General features: G+C 47.2%; 1 protein-coding gene across 1 annotated transcript in view; it reads right to left on the bottom strand.

Annotated features, from left to right (window-relative positions):
• EPHB1 (EPH receptor B1) overlaps positions 1-16,223 on the bottom strand; it is a 387,857-nt gene that overhangs the window by 73,203 nt on the left and 298,431 nt on the right. Inside the window, 1 exon segment of the mRNA XM_075548849.1 lies at positions 6,003-6,250. Coding sequence (XP_075404964.1) covers positions 6,003-6,250 — 248 coding nt within the window.

Here is a 16,223-nt window from a genome sequence, read left to right on the forward strand (position 1 = left end):
GCCACAAGAATGATGAGATCATTCTTGGAAGAAATACAGCCGGGATGCTTCTTAGAGGTAAGGATGGCAAGAGTTCTTCTTGACCAAGTTATCAGGAGGGACCATTCCCTGGGGAAGAGCATGCTTGGTGAAGTCTAGGGTCGGTGAGAAAGAGAAAGACCTTCAATAAGACGGGCTGACTCAGGGGCAGCATCAATGGGCTCAAATACAGCCAGGAGCGTGGCCGTCGTGCAGACGGGGTAGTGTTTCATTCTCTTGCACACAGGCCACCAAGAGTCAGCTCTGCATTGAGGGTACCTGGAAGCAGTAACACAGTGCAGTGACGCTGGTGACATTCTCCACGTTTGCTGCCCGTCAGACGATCCTTTCTCACAGTCCTCCACAATTATCTGCTCACAACTATTTTATGTTCAGTTCACGGGTATCATTCCCCATGTGCAAACAAAACACAAACAAGGCCGAAGACATCCTAGGTTTCTTGATGACTTTGGGGTCTCTCCTTCAAGCCTCCCCTGGGTTCTGCTGAGCACATAGTAAAAACACAGCACACGTCAGAAGAAATACAGGCCTGGGTGAAGTTAAGTGATTTAAACTTTCTTCCCGGCATGAAGTGCTTTCTGCTGAAATTGCTTTTCTGCAAATGTCTTGGAGCCACTGGCCGGCCCTTACATTACACAGGAAGGATTTAGGTATTTCAACTTTCATTGACAAATCCACTTGAGGAAATGAAATCCTTATTTGATTTGTTTGAAGAGAATGAATCATAGATTTTTTCTTTTAACTCAAAGAGCCCTTTCAAGACCATCCAGCTCAATGCCTGCAGTTTATGGATTGGGAAATTGAGTTAACAGATTTTCTCAAGGCCACAGGGTGACTCTGGGCAGAGTCTGATGTGGAGCTTGGTCTCAGGACCTTCAAGCTGGTGTCTCCTGGGTGACATCTGGCTTGATGTCCTCTAGCATCATCCCCAAGAATGAGCTTCCCTGTAGGACATAGGGGTGTATGAACTAGATCGCATTTGAGATAGCTTTGCAATAACTTCTGAGGCTTTCAGTTATGATCCTCTGCGAATGTACCATCGGTTGACCATAAGACCAATTTTCAGGCAAGAAAGTCTTCCCCTGTATGTTGAGATTCCTAGCTGAGCCATGGATATCCGCTGTGACTTCAATGTTCCCTCGAGAGTTCTTCCAAATATTAGGAAAACGTGACCACGGTGAATCTCTTGGATGTGGGTGCCGAGAAGTAAATGCTTAATTATGGAGTTGTTGCTATGTAATCTCTATCTCAGCCAGGAAGAACCAAGACAACAATGCTGACTGGATGGTTCAAGGACAATGGTGTTGCTAATCACGCTGAATATGAGGGGCCCTGAAGTTCAAAATGGAAGAGGAACGGTGAGTGGACTGTGAGAGGCGAGATCAAGTGTGTTGACCACATTCCGATGCCCAGAATCTCTTGGATGGTGACTCAGAGCTAGACCTGTGGTCACTCTCCGAAGATGCGCCATCAGCAAAAAGAGATAAGTTGAGGGAAGGAAAGAGTCACACGAACGGAGACTAACCCTCTGTCTTTCTTCTCTGAATGGTGATCCTAAAATTATCCTTCTTCCCAGAAGATGGACCCTGCACAACTGGACTGATGACCTACTTTTGCATTTGATCAACCAGAAGATACATCAATTAATGTTGCTATGCTCCAGGGTGTTGTAGGAAAGCCTAAAATTAGATTTATAGATTACCCGCCTCCATGCTGGGGAAGGAGTCAGAAAACCTTAATTTCCCCTCACTCCTCCTGGCTCTGCCAGCTTCCGCCACCCCTTCCTCGACATCCCTTCTTCCATGATCAGTGTGGAAAGCTGGGCCTCATCATCATGAAAAACAACAGTGTCCAACACACCCTGCACGCTGGCTCCCAAATGGAAATCATTCCCGAGAGGAGAAATGGTGGGGGCTGTGGTTTTCCAAGAATGAAATCTGTCTCCTGCATGTTCCAGGCACGGAGTCTAATCACAGTCCCCAAATAAAGTTGTGGCTTTCTCGGAAGCACAGTCAGGTGACTTGTAGAAAGTAATCACACCTGAAAGAATCTTAAGCGCAGAGGCTCAAGAGTTTTGCTCTTGTAGCATAGCTGTCTGTTCATTTTTATCGGACTGTCTTCCGGAGATCTCGGATCAGGAATGGATGCCCAGGAAAGCATGGTCCCTATGTTGCTGCTCTGACGTTACAGTGGGGTTCCAAGGGCAACAAGCAAGAGGTCACATGCACCCATGTGACTAGACTCTTCCTGCCTAACCCTGCTGTTTTGGAAATAGTTGTTCGTGTTTTTCATTCAACAAGCATTTCCCAGGGGCTCCCTCTGCTAAGTTATAATCCACAGGGTTTGTCTTATTTGGTCAAGTAGAGGGCCCGTGGAAATAAGGGAACCCCTCTTTGAGATGGATTGATGTAACACCGCTACAACAATACCAGCAGCCATGAAGATGGGCCACCCCTTCACTTTGTGATGCACAAGGTTTTTAGGAGTTGGAGCTGACTCAAACTATAAATAACATCCTCGTGCTTGCTAGTAGGACTTCAAACTACAATAAGACAGAAGCATACACTCAAAGAAGCTATGCAAGGGTAGTTTCAGACTACAGGGTCCCATAACCTCCCAGTATGTCAGTTGTCCTTCCCCGCACAAAAGCCACAATTGCCTAATGACGTATATGAGACACAAGATGTGCTTGCCCTGAAGACTTCAGCAGTGTATAAATGCAGCTTCTAGACAAGTCTCCCAGATTGCCTTACACACTACAGCCCCAAAGCTGTGCTTATATGCTCTGGAGCCACTGTGCGTATGCTGAGATATTACCAAATAGCACGTTTAGACCTTTGTATATGCCATTCCTTCGGCCAGTGTACCTGGTCCCACGATTGACAACTGATTGGCAAAGTCTTTGTTAGCCAGTATCAGATGATTCTCTCCCTCCTCTTTGAAGCCTTCCATGACTTCTCCATGAAGATTTAAATTATCCTTCACTTACTCTTCTGTCTTTCAGTCCCGGATGCAAGAAAGTGTCCTATAGACAGATGATTGCCTTAGACTGTGTGCATGGAGGTTCTTGGGTACAGGGACTAGATCTATGGAAGACTGAATTGACTAGGTCTGTGGAAGACTGAATTGACTAGGTCTGTGGAAGACTGAATTGACTAGGTCTGTGGAAGACTGAATTGACTAGGTCTGTGGAAGACTGAATTGACTAGGTCTGTGGAAGACTGAATTGACTAGGTCTGTGGAAGACTGAATTGACTAGGTCTGTGGAAGACTGAATTGACTAGGTCTGTGGAAGACTGAATTGACTAGGTCTGTGGAAGACTGAATTGACTAGGTCTATGGAAGACTGTCACACGGCCTCCCATTCCATCTGCGTATGAAGACCTCGGGCTGCCTTCCTCCCATCGAAACACAGAGCTTAGTAAACAGCTTTCCTTTGAATTTGGGTGAGCCGCAACCACGGTAGAAGCAGATCATCTGACTTCTGTGATGAGGCCACAAATGATGATGGAGCACACCCTGTGTCCTCTTGGGACATTTTTAAATTGAATCCAGCTTTCTCTGAAGAAGCCCAAGCAGGTCATACGCAGAGGTTCCAGTTGACAACCAACATTAACAGCCAAATGTATGAGTGAGGGAGCCTTCAGATGACTTCAATCCACAGCCTTTGAATCACCCCCAACGTATTGCTCATTGGACAGTGACAAGTCTAAGCCATGCCTAGAGTGCAGATACATGAGCAAAGTAAATGGTTGTTGTTATGTTAAGTCAACCCAACACGACTTAAGATGACTTGCAATAGCTCTTTCATCTCTACAGGTCCACACAGCCTCGCCAGAGCAGTCAGCCCATGAGAGTATTAATCTGTAGCCACAGCTGCTTGTGGCATGTGTCCCCTGCTATTTGGCATCAGCCTTAAGTCCTTGCTCAGTCCTTGAGGCTTTCCACTGGACCTTCTTCTTTGAGCCTTAAGGCTCTAGACAGCAGAATCTTGGTCATTCTCTCCTAACCCTTTACAGCGGGCTCTGTGACACTCTACAGACGTGAAAGAGGTTCTGGTAGAAAACAGGGATGCCGTCTGTGAAATACAAGTGTGGCAGGGGGCTCTGACCTCCTCGAACTTTACAAGGGGGACATGTTTCAAGGAGAGTCAAGGTCAGTAGCCCAAGCCTGAAGCTGAGCTCAGCTACACCTCTCTTCTCCAATCTTTTTACCCTTGCTGACAATCCTCACCACTTCTCTGCTGAGCTTAATAACTTACTGCAAAGTCACATAGCCCTCAGAGACCGCACTTCCAGTTACGGGGTTTAATAGGGAAGTAACCGGTTACAATTTAGGTCCAGGAACAACTCAGAATCCAATTGTTTGATTAGGATGGTCTCTCTTTTCAGTTGGGCCTGTCAGCAGACCTCCTTCCGGCCATTAGCCTCTTGGCCCCTCCTTCCCATAGCCCGGCCTCTGCCCTACTTCAGCAAATTTTACATCGCTCTTTAGCTCTGCCAATAAGAACTCAGAGACAGTCCCATAAACCTACTCTTGAAGGTATTCAGCTCTGAGTCCCGTCACTGTGTCTTGTCATCCTGCACTGTCTCTTGTGTCTTCTGAGTCTAGGAGGTTCTCAATGCAGGTACCCCAGGTCCATAGGGCACACCCCACTATTATTTCGTCTTGGTAGCAGTGAGGGAGGGGATGGTTCATTTTAAGCTTAGTAGGATGGTAAAACTATCAAATCCTCTGCCAATGTTCCTACAGTGTATTTGCAGGCTCCTACCCTCCACTAGGTGCTATGCACATTGTTTGCATTACTAGCAAGCTCTCTAATACTCTTGGTGGGCCACAAGTACCATGTGTGCCCAGTCCCAGCCAATCACTTGGAGTTGCAATATTATGATGAGAATGGCCATAGAAAAGCAATTCATCACACCAAAGGCTCCACTGAGAACCTGGTTCAAGTTGTGGCATGTTCTGAGAGGGATCTTTTAAAGGTCTTCCAGCTATATGCACTCAGGTACATCCCATCTCCACTGTGACGATCACAATTCTTCATCAACCCTGGCAAAGACTTGTGGTTGCTGAGACACAGTATTCCGCCATCTCTGTCCAGAAATGCCTCCCCAGAGAGCAGGCTTGTCAGGCATCGGGAAAGGGCAAGCCAATTTATCACTGAAGTGCAAACAAAAAGAGCTGGCTTGGAGGGTACCGGTGCTGATGCAAAGATAGGGAATGGCCACTGGTGTCTGTCTGAAGCACACCGAGCTATGTCACAGCCCAAAGACTCTTGCACCTGTGTGATTCAGGCAGACACCAATGTCCATTCTTTGCTTTCTCGGTTCATGTACCACCACCACCCGTCAGTGTGTTATACTGTGATGGCTTTCCTATTATGATGATGATAGAGTGAGATCAGTGGCATTTCAAATACCCTCCATGCTACCTGGGCTAGACAGTCTCAATGGTACTTCCAGATTAATATAGGCTAGGAAGAAGGGGCTCGCAAGCGACTCTCAAAAACGAGCAAGTGAAAGTCTTCGGATCATAACAGGATGATATGCGCCATGGTGCTAGAAGATGCGCACAACAGGCTAGCAGGCAGCCCGGCCACACAGCGGCCACACAATGGCTGGAGCACCCTGAGGATCCTGCAGAAGATGCAGCACCAGGCCATCTTTGGTTCTGCTGCACGTGGGTTTGCCACCATAGGAGACAGCTTGGCTTCAGCCGAAAACTACAGTAACCCTTCACCGTCATGCAGCAGGCACCTGTCAACTCCCTCCTGGTTTGGTCCTCGCCTTTGAGGAACACAATTGTGTAACATCGCCAATACCCTGCCCACCTTTCATCCAGTGAGCCCCGAAGGGTGGGTTCTGCTCCCTCAGATCCCTGGGGATCCTTCTTAGGAGCCACTGTTCCCTGGTATCCAACATCAACAGGCATCAGCATCAATGCCCTTGGAGAGCTCTTACCCTGAGGAAAGAATCCAAAGCGCCGTTCTCCATGAACTCGGTGATGATCATGACTGGCCGACTCTTGGTGACCACCCCCTCCAGACGGATGATGTTGGGATGGTCAAACTGGCCCATGATGCTGGCCTCACTCAGAAAATCCCGTCGCTGCTTCTCTGAGTAGCCAGCCTTCAGGGTCTTGATGGCCACGTAGATTTCCCTCTTGCCCGGCAGTTTCAAACGCCCCTTGTACACCTCTCCAAACTCCCCTGCAACAGCAAGATTGCAATTATTACCCTCTTCCTTTTCATTCTGTGGAACCACAAGGGGAGGCATCTTATCAAGAAGAATAGTGCTCAGAGTGAAATTGTGATTAAAGTGGCAGGAATTGAAATGGTGTTCTCTCATTGTAACCATGATGTCTTGCTCTAATCAGTTCACATCAAACACAAAAGGAATACTAAAGTAAATCCCTTACCTTGGTCCTTAGAAATAGTTCACGTAACTGGAGTGGAATTTCAGAATATGAATTTTTTCCCCTGGGTTAGTTTTCATCTGTGTCTCAGCTGAATAATTGAAATGAAACAGCTTCACTTTGGAAGAAGTGCAGCTCATTTTTAGCAGAGACGGGTGCCAGAATAGCCAGGCCTATGTTCTCTAAATCACAAGCAGCAACCAACCAACTGCCATTGAACAGACTCTGGTCGTGGGGAGACCCTGTGTGTTAGGGCAGACGTGTGAAATCCCTCCATCAGGATTTCAGTTGTCGTAACCCTTGGGAAGTAGATTGCCAGGCTTTTCTTCTAAGGCTCCTCTGTGTGGATTCAAACCTGCAACCTTTAATTAGTAGGTGAGTGCAAAGCCACATGCATCACGGAGTGATTCCAGCTGTAAACCATATTGTGGGAAACTAAGAAACTCGATAAAAGTGCAAACAACCCAATTGTTTACACTCATAACCAAGGCATTCCGAAGGCTGACTCTGGTGGGGGAAGGTCTCTCCCATTTCTAAGATAGAGAAATAAAACCTAATACTCCTTCTGCAGACAGAAAGAGTTTCCCCCACAACTACTCTCCCTTGAATTGCTAATGTAAAGCTGTCACTTAAGGGCACATAAACAAAGTTTCTTTAGTTCTTATCACACTAGGAGTCAGTTTTCTCTTTGTTTCTTAGCTTCCCACTACTTAAGAATGAAGTATTCCTCCTTTTCTGGTAAATTAAGAAGCCAGATGCATATAATTCTCCAGGAACAAGCTCTTCACATATACCCTCTATAGATTGGTAAGTTACTTCCTACACAGATCTAGTTTCTCACACATCCTATTAAGAATACCCTTATTTCTATAGCATCCACTGTCAGCTGTTTAATCTTCTCCTAGAGTAATGATTGGCACCATTTGGTACCATTTGTTTCTTGCATGCCCTGAGATGTTCTCCCAACAGAAGTCAGGAGATCTCAGTGTCACATTTTGCCCAATGTGTTCCTGAAGGAGGATTGCATGTCTCATTAATAACCTGGCCCTTCACTGTCTTGATTCCAACATGGAAGAGGGGCCCCTGGGTCCTATCTTTCCCGTCTTATTTATTTTTCTATAATTCCACAAGCCGCTCCTCAGCACCCATTTGGTTGTTGGGCCAAATCCCACACCTTTTGCGTTCCTACATTGTCTGGAAAGTGTTTGCATCTGGTGAGTCCTCTAGGAAAGACAGTGAAATGCTAGGAAAGCGAAACGTTAATCTGTAAGTAATAAAGGGGGGGGGGAGGCCTGGGCAGGGAGAACCACAGACTAAGCTACTCATCTAACGCTCGTGAAAGAAAGGAGGAAGCAGGATTGATCACAGAGGATTGGTCACATTGAACTGCAGATTGACAACGTCTTGGTCAACCCTGGGCTCTAGACATGGCCAGCCCTGAGCATCCCCGCCAAGGGTAGCCATGGCCTCGGGCTGCAGGGACAGTTGAGGCCCACACTGCAGCTGGAGGATGACAGCTAACTGTGCCCCTCCCCGCCAAGCAACAAGATGGTTTTTAGAGAGCAAGCGGCATGCTTCCAGGGGTGGCCTAGCAGCTAAACATTTTTGAAGTAAAATCACCAGGAGTAAAAAGCAATTCTGGTGACACTATTTCATAGTCACTTAAAAAAAAAGCCACAAAACAAAAAACTGTTGAATTCTGTTTAATGTGCTTTCAGATGTTATTTTCTGATTTCACTTGGTTGTGTAGCTTCTAGCTCCCTTTCCTGTGAAGCAGTCTAAGTATCCACTTGTAAGTGCAGCCTTGAAATGTGGTGTCAAACGCCTGACAAGAGAAGCATAATTTTCTAGCAGCAAAAAACTTCTTTTTTGCATGTTCAGGTTCTGGAAGAAAAGGACAGACTAAACTGTGAGCCATCAGAGCAATTGATGGCTGCCTTTGATTGAGTTGAGAAGGGTGGTTTTTGTTTTCTGCTATAAAATACATGTATGTAGGTAAGTATGTGTGCTCACATGCGGTTTAGAAAGACCTGTAATAAAGGATTTCTATGCAAAACTGTTCAAGAGTCAATAAAAACCTGCTTCCGGGCAGGAGCAGGGGCTGGTACCTTTAGCAAGAGCATACTGTGGACTTAGAACACTCAGATGCATCACTGATAACATTGGTCTTGACGTTTAATCACATGCTGCATGGATGAGCTGCCTGGGGTCAGAGACCACGTCTCTGGGTCCTTAGGCTGTGCACTCAGCTGCGGGGCCTGGTACACGGTAGGCATGCCAACACAAGTTGTTATGTCAAATGCATTGTGATTTGTTTGGCTTTTGCCGCATCCATTCTTGGGTTGTAAACTGTTGGAGACTCTACCCTGCACCTTTATTCAAAAGAAGTAGAAGTAGCTGTCGCCAGTTGCCACTGAGGCTGTCCCCAAATCATGCACAATGCAACAAAGCTCAGCCTAACCAAAGGATTTTTTTAAAGTGTGTGTGTGTGCATGCGTGTGTGTGTGTGTACGTGTGTACATAGTTTTTAGGCCTATTCCTGGGGCTATTGGCAGTGCTGATTCAGAAAATCGCATCGGGTAGACATCATTAGCTCTAGTTTCTTAGCTATGCTACTCCTCTATTTTTTCAGTTATTATGGTAAGTTATACTAATTTATTGATTTATCATCCCGTTTAAATGCAAAAAGAATTCAGACCCACAGATTGCAGGGTAAGAGAAAAAAGAGAAGAGGTATTTGGAAAAGAATGAGGTAGTAAAGGGTTTCTGAGAGAAGCGGTGCATGGATCCATGGTGGTTAGCTGGTTAAGCACCGAGCTACCGATTGTGAGATCGGTGATTTGACCCCACCAGTCACTCTGCAGCCTTAACAGATTTACAGGTGTGGAAGCCCACTGGGGGGGGGGGGGGTTCATCTCCTTCCTAAAGGGCCACTACAAGTTATCAGTGATTAGCTGGTAGTGGACTTCTCTTTCTTAAATGGCAGACTATGCCATATATGCAGAGAGCACGAGTTGGACACTGGAAAGCTGGAACTCGGCTTGAGAAGAGTGGAAACGAAAGAATAAAATGGACAAGGTGCACAGGTGGAAGGTGTGAGGGCAGTTTAGAATGTCGAAAACGTAAGCCCTCATAGCAATTTTCATATTTTGAAGACCTAAATTTTTCATCTTCAAATTACGCATTTCAGAATACATTTTAATATACAGAAATCCCTGGGTAATTCAGGTTAAACGTTTGAGAGGTGATGGTGAAGCCATGCTTTTTTATAAGAAAAGTCCCAACTTTTATTCTAAAAGTTTCTGTGCACAGTTGAAGTTGTACCATCTTATAATAAACATGGAACATTTAAATTTTAATAAAGGAGTTTGAACCCCGATAGGCCCATTTACATTTGAATCTCTACTGTACTAAACTCATGACCAGTCCGTTGGTTGCGACTCACAGGGGCCCTGTAGGACAGAGCGGAACTTCCCCTGTGCATTTCTGAGGCTGTAAATCTTTATGGGAGCAGGAAGCCTCGTCTTTCTCCTGCAGAGTGGCTGGCGGGCTCAAATCGCTGACCTTGTAGTCAGCAGTCTAGCACATAACCACTATGCCACCACGGCTCCGTATTTATTGTGCAACAACTCTGATTTCTTCTGGTCTCTTTTCAGATAATGAATTGGAATCGCATGCTTCTCAGTTCCTCGTAAAGGTGTAGTGATACTTGGGGGAAATCCCAGGTTCATGTAATTTACACTGTTCAAATATATCTTTGGTTCAGAGGACACCATGTGAAGTATAAGTTGACCTAAATATTTCGTACCATACAAACTGAAAAAAGCCAGTATGTACTTCCTCTATCTGCGGCTAGTGAACACGAGATTAAAATATCCCGCTTTTCTGTGTGCAAGCAGAGTGAAGAGTGGCATGGGGCATAATGCATGGGGACGGGGGGGGGGATTGTTGGAACCAGCAGGTCAGATACACCCAGAAGCAAGTCTAACATTGGAGGCACCCAAAGGGCTGAGAAGGCTGCCGGTCACTTTTGGGGTCCATATGGTTGGCAGTGGGTCCCCAGGCCTTCCATTCTCAGTCTGTCAGCTCTGCTGACACCTGTTCAGCATCACAGCAACATGCAAGCCTCCAGGGACAGACCGGGCCAGCTGTGCTTGAGGTAGGTTGGCCAGGAACTCAACCCAGGAGCAGGAGAAATACCAGGACTTAAATGTGTCTGTTAAAAACAAAATCCTTATTCCAGCAGCATCTCCTAAAACCAAACACTCTGACCCCAAGGAGAAGAATGGCTGGGGAATAATAGCACTTCCACTCATTGGAATGCCAGGGGGCTGCTTACAACAAATACAGGAGTCTCATGTATCAGCTCTGAAAGATGGTCAAATGATACTGCCAACTGCGGGAAAGAAGAGTAAATGACACGAGGATGTGATATGTATTACGTGTCCAGACACTGCATGTATGACAAAATATAAGGAAAGAATCACCTTGAATTATTTTAAATTTCAAATTCTTTAAAACAGTTATACTAAATGGGTGACAATGGGAGGAGGTAAGTGGAGATTGGTAAATTTACCATCATTTCTTTCATGTGGTTTGATGTCTACATTGTGATAACAAGCAAGCATTCCTTTGTTGTCCATGTAAGTAAATTTAAAGTACCAGAACCACTGTAACGTCCCACATCTCTATCTACACCTGCATCCACAGTTCAGATGGTGAAGTGTCTGACTAGTAGCCACAAAGTTGGTGATTTGAATCCATCAAGAGGCAGCTTTAGAAGAAAGGCCTGGAGACCTGCCCCACCAAAGGTCACATCCTTACAAATCCCACAGAGCACAGTTCTGCTCTTACACCTGGGCCCACCAAAGGTCACATCCTTACAAATCCCACAGAGCACACTTCTGCTCTGTACACCCCGGGCTAGCTGCCATATGTTGGAATCAGCTTGATGGCAAGGGATTTGGTATTGGGGTAGGTAGGGGTGGGGGGACTTGGTGTACACGGTTACTGTGCTGGTTTGCTAATCAAGACACTGGAGGTTCAACTTCACTCAGACGGGCCTTGCCACAACTACTGCGAAACCAGCCATCAAAAGCCTTGAGGACCACAGTTCTACTCTGACGCTCAGAGGGTCACTGTGAACTCGATGGAAGGTTCAGCATCGATGAGCTGATGCATCCAAATTCTGTATTTCACAAGGTTCCTGGTGGAAGAACATTGCTGGGTAGTTTTCTTTGTGGCCCTAGTGATGTCTCCTTTTAGCAAACAGAGCAACCCAAGGGGGAAACTATGCTAATATTTTTCTCACGAAGAAGAAAAAAAAAGGACTGACCATCTGGAGGTGGTGCCAAGCACGGTGCTGGGCATTCTGACTGCTGGTCTCAGGCAACAGCCCTGTGAGCTCAATATTATCCTTGTTGTAATAAGAATGATGACAACGCCCATCTTTTTCCCTATCATCCTGCCTCTAGTAGGTGTGCCTCCGTGAGTCATGTCCCAGGGATAAAACTGCATGGATAGAAAGTCACGGCCCCAGACACTGCACACTGACTGCAGCTTCTTGGAGCTCAGCCGGTGTTACTATCCAGCAAGTCAGATCCAGCAAGAGCTCAAGAGATGCCGATGAGCCACAGCTGAATATCATGCTTATCACAGGTTTCCCACTGGGAATGGAGTTGGGGTGAGCTTACTAAGGAACCTGCATATTTGCCGATCTCAACACACACCGCTGCTATCTGAAAGGCGCTTCCAATCCACCTGGCAGCTCCATGGGAGGAAGACCTGAGGAGCTTCTCCCTTAAAAGATTACAGCCCAGGGACCGTTCTACCGACACCCGGCTTCCCTGTGAGTCAAAGGGAACCCACCAATGCCTGCCAACAATGACACGGCAGCGGGTAGAGTTTGGAAAAGTGCTCCCAGAACACCTGACATCCCACACAGCACCCATGCATGCACTGCCCTGCACTGCACGTGTGTGCCTACACACACGCACCCCACACACACAGAGTCAGTTGAGAATTTATACTCTCCTCCCCTGACCCTCAAAGTTGGCTGCCAACTGGTAACACTTAGGCGTTCCACAAAGATGCGGCTCCCACTGCAGAGAAGCCGAGTCATTGCTCTGGGTGCCAGCTGGTCAGCAGCGTATTCAAAAGCTGCCTATAAACGCGGATGCATACGTTGTGGGTCCAGGCACAAAATTAACATGCAAGACTTCTTGTTCGAGGATTATTTAGAATTTCAAGACTGTGTCAGCAGAGCATTAAACTAAGGGCAGCTCCCCCTGAGCATGGAGGGTGGGGTGGGGGTGTACGCACCTACACACTTACTGCCCAGGTGATTTGGATGTGCAGCCAAGGGTGAAGAACACAAGTGTAAACTGCCCCAGCTTATTTCAAACTGATCAGTGAACTGCCGAGAGTCCTGGAATGCCCTGGGACTGGAGATGGTCGTGAAATTCTCACCCTCCAGGAGGGGCCCGGGTGGTGGAGTGGTGGTGTTGGGCTGTGAACCACAAGGTCAGCAGTTTGAAACCACCAGCCTCGTTCGCTGTGGGAGAAAGATGAATGATGCTTTCTACTCCTGCAAAGTGTTCATCTCCGGAACCCACAGGAGCCATTCCACCCTGTCCTGTAGGATTGCTATCAGTCAGCATCTACTCCGTGTCAGTGTGATGGGGGAGACCTGGGTTCGATTGCCATCGAGTCAATGCTGACTCACAGCATCCCTACAGGACAGGGGAGATAGACCCGCCTCTGTGGGTTTATGGGAGTAGAAAGCCTCCTTGGAGCTGTAGCTGGTTTCGAACTGCAGGCAGCAGCCCAACTCTTAACCACAGCCCCGGGATGCTGCCTGGATCAAAAGGTGGTCCTCGTTGGCTCCTGCTAGTTGATTGCTGCATCTTTGCCTCCGACTGGTCTCCATGTGAAGTGCTTCTGTGACTTTGACCTCAGCTCCCACAGTCTGTAGGAGTTCTCCACTTGGTCATTTTGATTTTATGTTACTTTCCCGGGGGGCCGGGGGTGGGACGAGTGGGGGATGGCAATGCCTAGAGGACCCTGCGCTTCTGCGAAAGCGGATAGAGGCACGTGGGGGCCGTGAAGGGCGATGGGCCTGAAGTCACTGAAGCGCATCTGTGAAGAGGCTGAAGTGACCCGCGTTTGGCTCCTTGTCTACATGCCGCACTAACAACACAGGTAAACAGGCAAGACTTGGGTCAATGTTGCTCTCGCTGAGTGCGGCCGAGTGGGCTTCGCAATCGGTCACGGCCGTGGGGAAGTGCCCCCGCTCTCAGGAACGGCCCTGGCAAGCAGCAGCATCAGCAGCGATGATTCTGTAAAAAACGGCTCCCTCCCTACCTGGCAAAGCAATGACTTCATCTTCTCCTAGCCCAGAGGTTTCCGATGATGCACCCACTACAAAGAAACCGGCTTCCAACCTAATCCTCCCACTGCAAGGTGGGAGCTGCTGTAAGGAGGTGGGTGCCTGCAGCTGGGAAGAAAAGGCCAGCAAGAGGGCAGGGCGCTCCCATGCCAGTCAGCCCCCCCTGCCCCCACCTCCCACCGGGGAGCCCGTGACCTAGGCTAGACCAGGTCACCTCTGCAGACGTCAGCTTTCTCTTCTCTGTATGAGAGAGAACAGGACAGCATGTCGTCTGGCCTTCCTGGTTGAGAGGACGGAGCGTACACCGCAAACTTTGTGAGGCAGGAGAGAGGAGACAGGGGGATGGCAGCGGGGCGGGTATTGGAAAATAAAAGTCGGGAAAAACGAAAAAAGGAAAAGTGGGTTTCTGCGACCTTAAGAGACTCGGAGGGGGGTAGATCCTGGACACACTAGAGCAGTGGTTCTGAACCAGTGGATTGCAATCCCTTTGGGGTGGGGGGGGGGAGTTGAACGCCCTTTTCCCAGGGGTTGCTTAAGACCCTGGGAAGACACTGATTTCCAAAGGTCTTAGGAACCCAGACACTGCTCTCTCCATCTCCAGGACGGGTCCACCCACAGGCAGACACACCCACCTAGGAATGCCCAATGTGAGGACTGTTACCCATGTGACGCCATGCTTCAAGACAAATTTTCATTGGTTTGTCATTAGAAATAAATATTTCACAATATATAATTACATATTGTTTTGGTGATTCATCACTCTGCTTAATTACATTCAATTGTTAACAATGAAAATACAACCTGCATATCAGATATTCACATGATGATTCATAATAGTAGCAAAATGACAGTGATGAAGTAGCAACGAAAATAATGTTATGGTTGGGGGGGTCACCACCAGACAAGGAACTGTCTGAAAGGGTCTCAGCACTCTATTCAAGAACCACTGCACGAGAGATTTTGGCAGTGGATGGTGGGGACGGCCCCTGCCTGATATTCTGGTCTTGAGGCCAGCCTAAAGGTCTCAGACCCACGAGCAGCTCCCCAGCCTCACAGAGAGGAGGGTGGCAATGGACATGCCCCTCTCACGAATAACAACACACACACACACACAAACCAAGGCCATGTATTGCTTACCATCCAAGTCACTGCTCTTACCTGCAACCTTTGACCTCAGGATCACAGGCTACCCTCAAGAAAGTATACTTAAATAACATTTTTTTTATGTGTTCTCTGTACTTAAGGACAGAACTTGCTTTGATTTGCCATCATATGAACTCTATGAGCTCCAAATCACGGCCATGAATTTTTCATTTTTTAAATAAAAATGAATAATACATTAAATATTTTCCACAAAGTCAAGTGTTAATTGATAAACGGCTGGGCAGTGGTGGGTTCTTTCCTCACACACACGTCCATTGCGAGCTGCGAGCGCAGCTGCTTGATAGGGTGTTGGTGACAGAACTCCTCATGAGAACAGATCACTCTTAGGAGGGAGGGGCTCTCAAAGTGTGGCCTCCCTTCCCCCCACAGCCAGCTTCACCTGGGATCCCGTTAGGAATACAGATTCTCATATCCCATCTAGCTTTGCGTCAACTCCAACTCCTAGCAAGTCTGTCGGACAGTGGAGAATTACCCCCATGGGGTTTACAAGGCTGTAATATTTACAAAGCAGACCGCTCTCCCTGCACAGTCCCTGGTGGGTCTGAATGACCAACTCTGGCTATCAGTCAAGCTCTTTAACGCTACCTGGGCACCATCTGTCCTAATTAGATCTGCTGAATCAGAGGCTCTGGAGGGGGGCCTTTAGCCTGTCTCTGAAAGATTCTGAGGGGAGGTGGGGCGCTCAAGTTGGAGAACCACCACCCTCTAGCCTGTCGGCTGGTGGTAATTTGGCCAGTGTCTGGGATCATCCTCCGAGAGCTGCTAAAATGAATCCCTACAAGTTCCAGCTGCTGGCCGGCTCCTCTTTGCTGCCTTCCTTTACAAAATGAGGAAGAGAGAAAATGTGCTTCAGCCGCATTACATGCCTCCACTATTATATATAAAATCAGAAGGAAGGAATTTTCAATTTTTGAAAATGAAACATCCAACCTACCAGCAGGTAGTTCAAGCAGTAGCTGCTGGCTATGTGCAGTTCCAATCTACACACAATTGCACACTCTCTTCTTTAGCAGCATTTTGAAGTCACAAACTGCCTTGGGGGAGGGAAAGGAAAAATGGAGCTTCTAGTTGCTAATTCTAACTTATACCAGAATCAGAACTTTTAAAGAATAAATTGAAAGTAGGTTTTAATATAGGATTTAAAGAAAATTGTGCTATGTTAGCATAGCAAGCTAAGTAGGTTAAGCCAGCAATAGATGGACAATGGCATACCTTC

This window comes from Tenrec ecaudatus, chromosome 4, assembly GCF_050624435.1.
Source record: "Tenrec ecaudatus isolate mTenEca1 chromosome 4, mTenEca1.hap1, whole genome shotgun sequence".
Taxonomy (NCBI): Eukaryota; Metazoa; Chordata; class Mammalia; order Afrosoricida; family Tenrecidae; genus Tenrec; species Tenrec ecaudatus.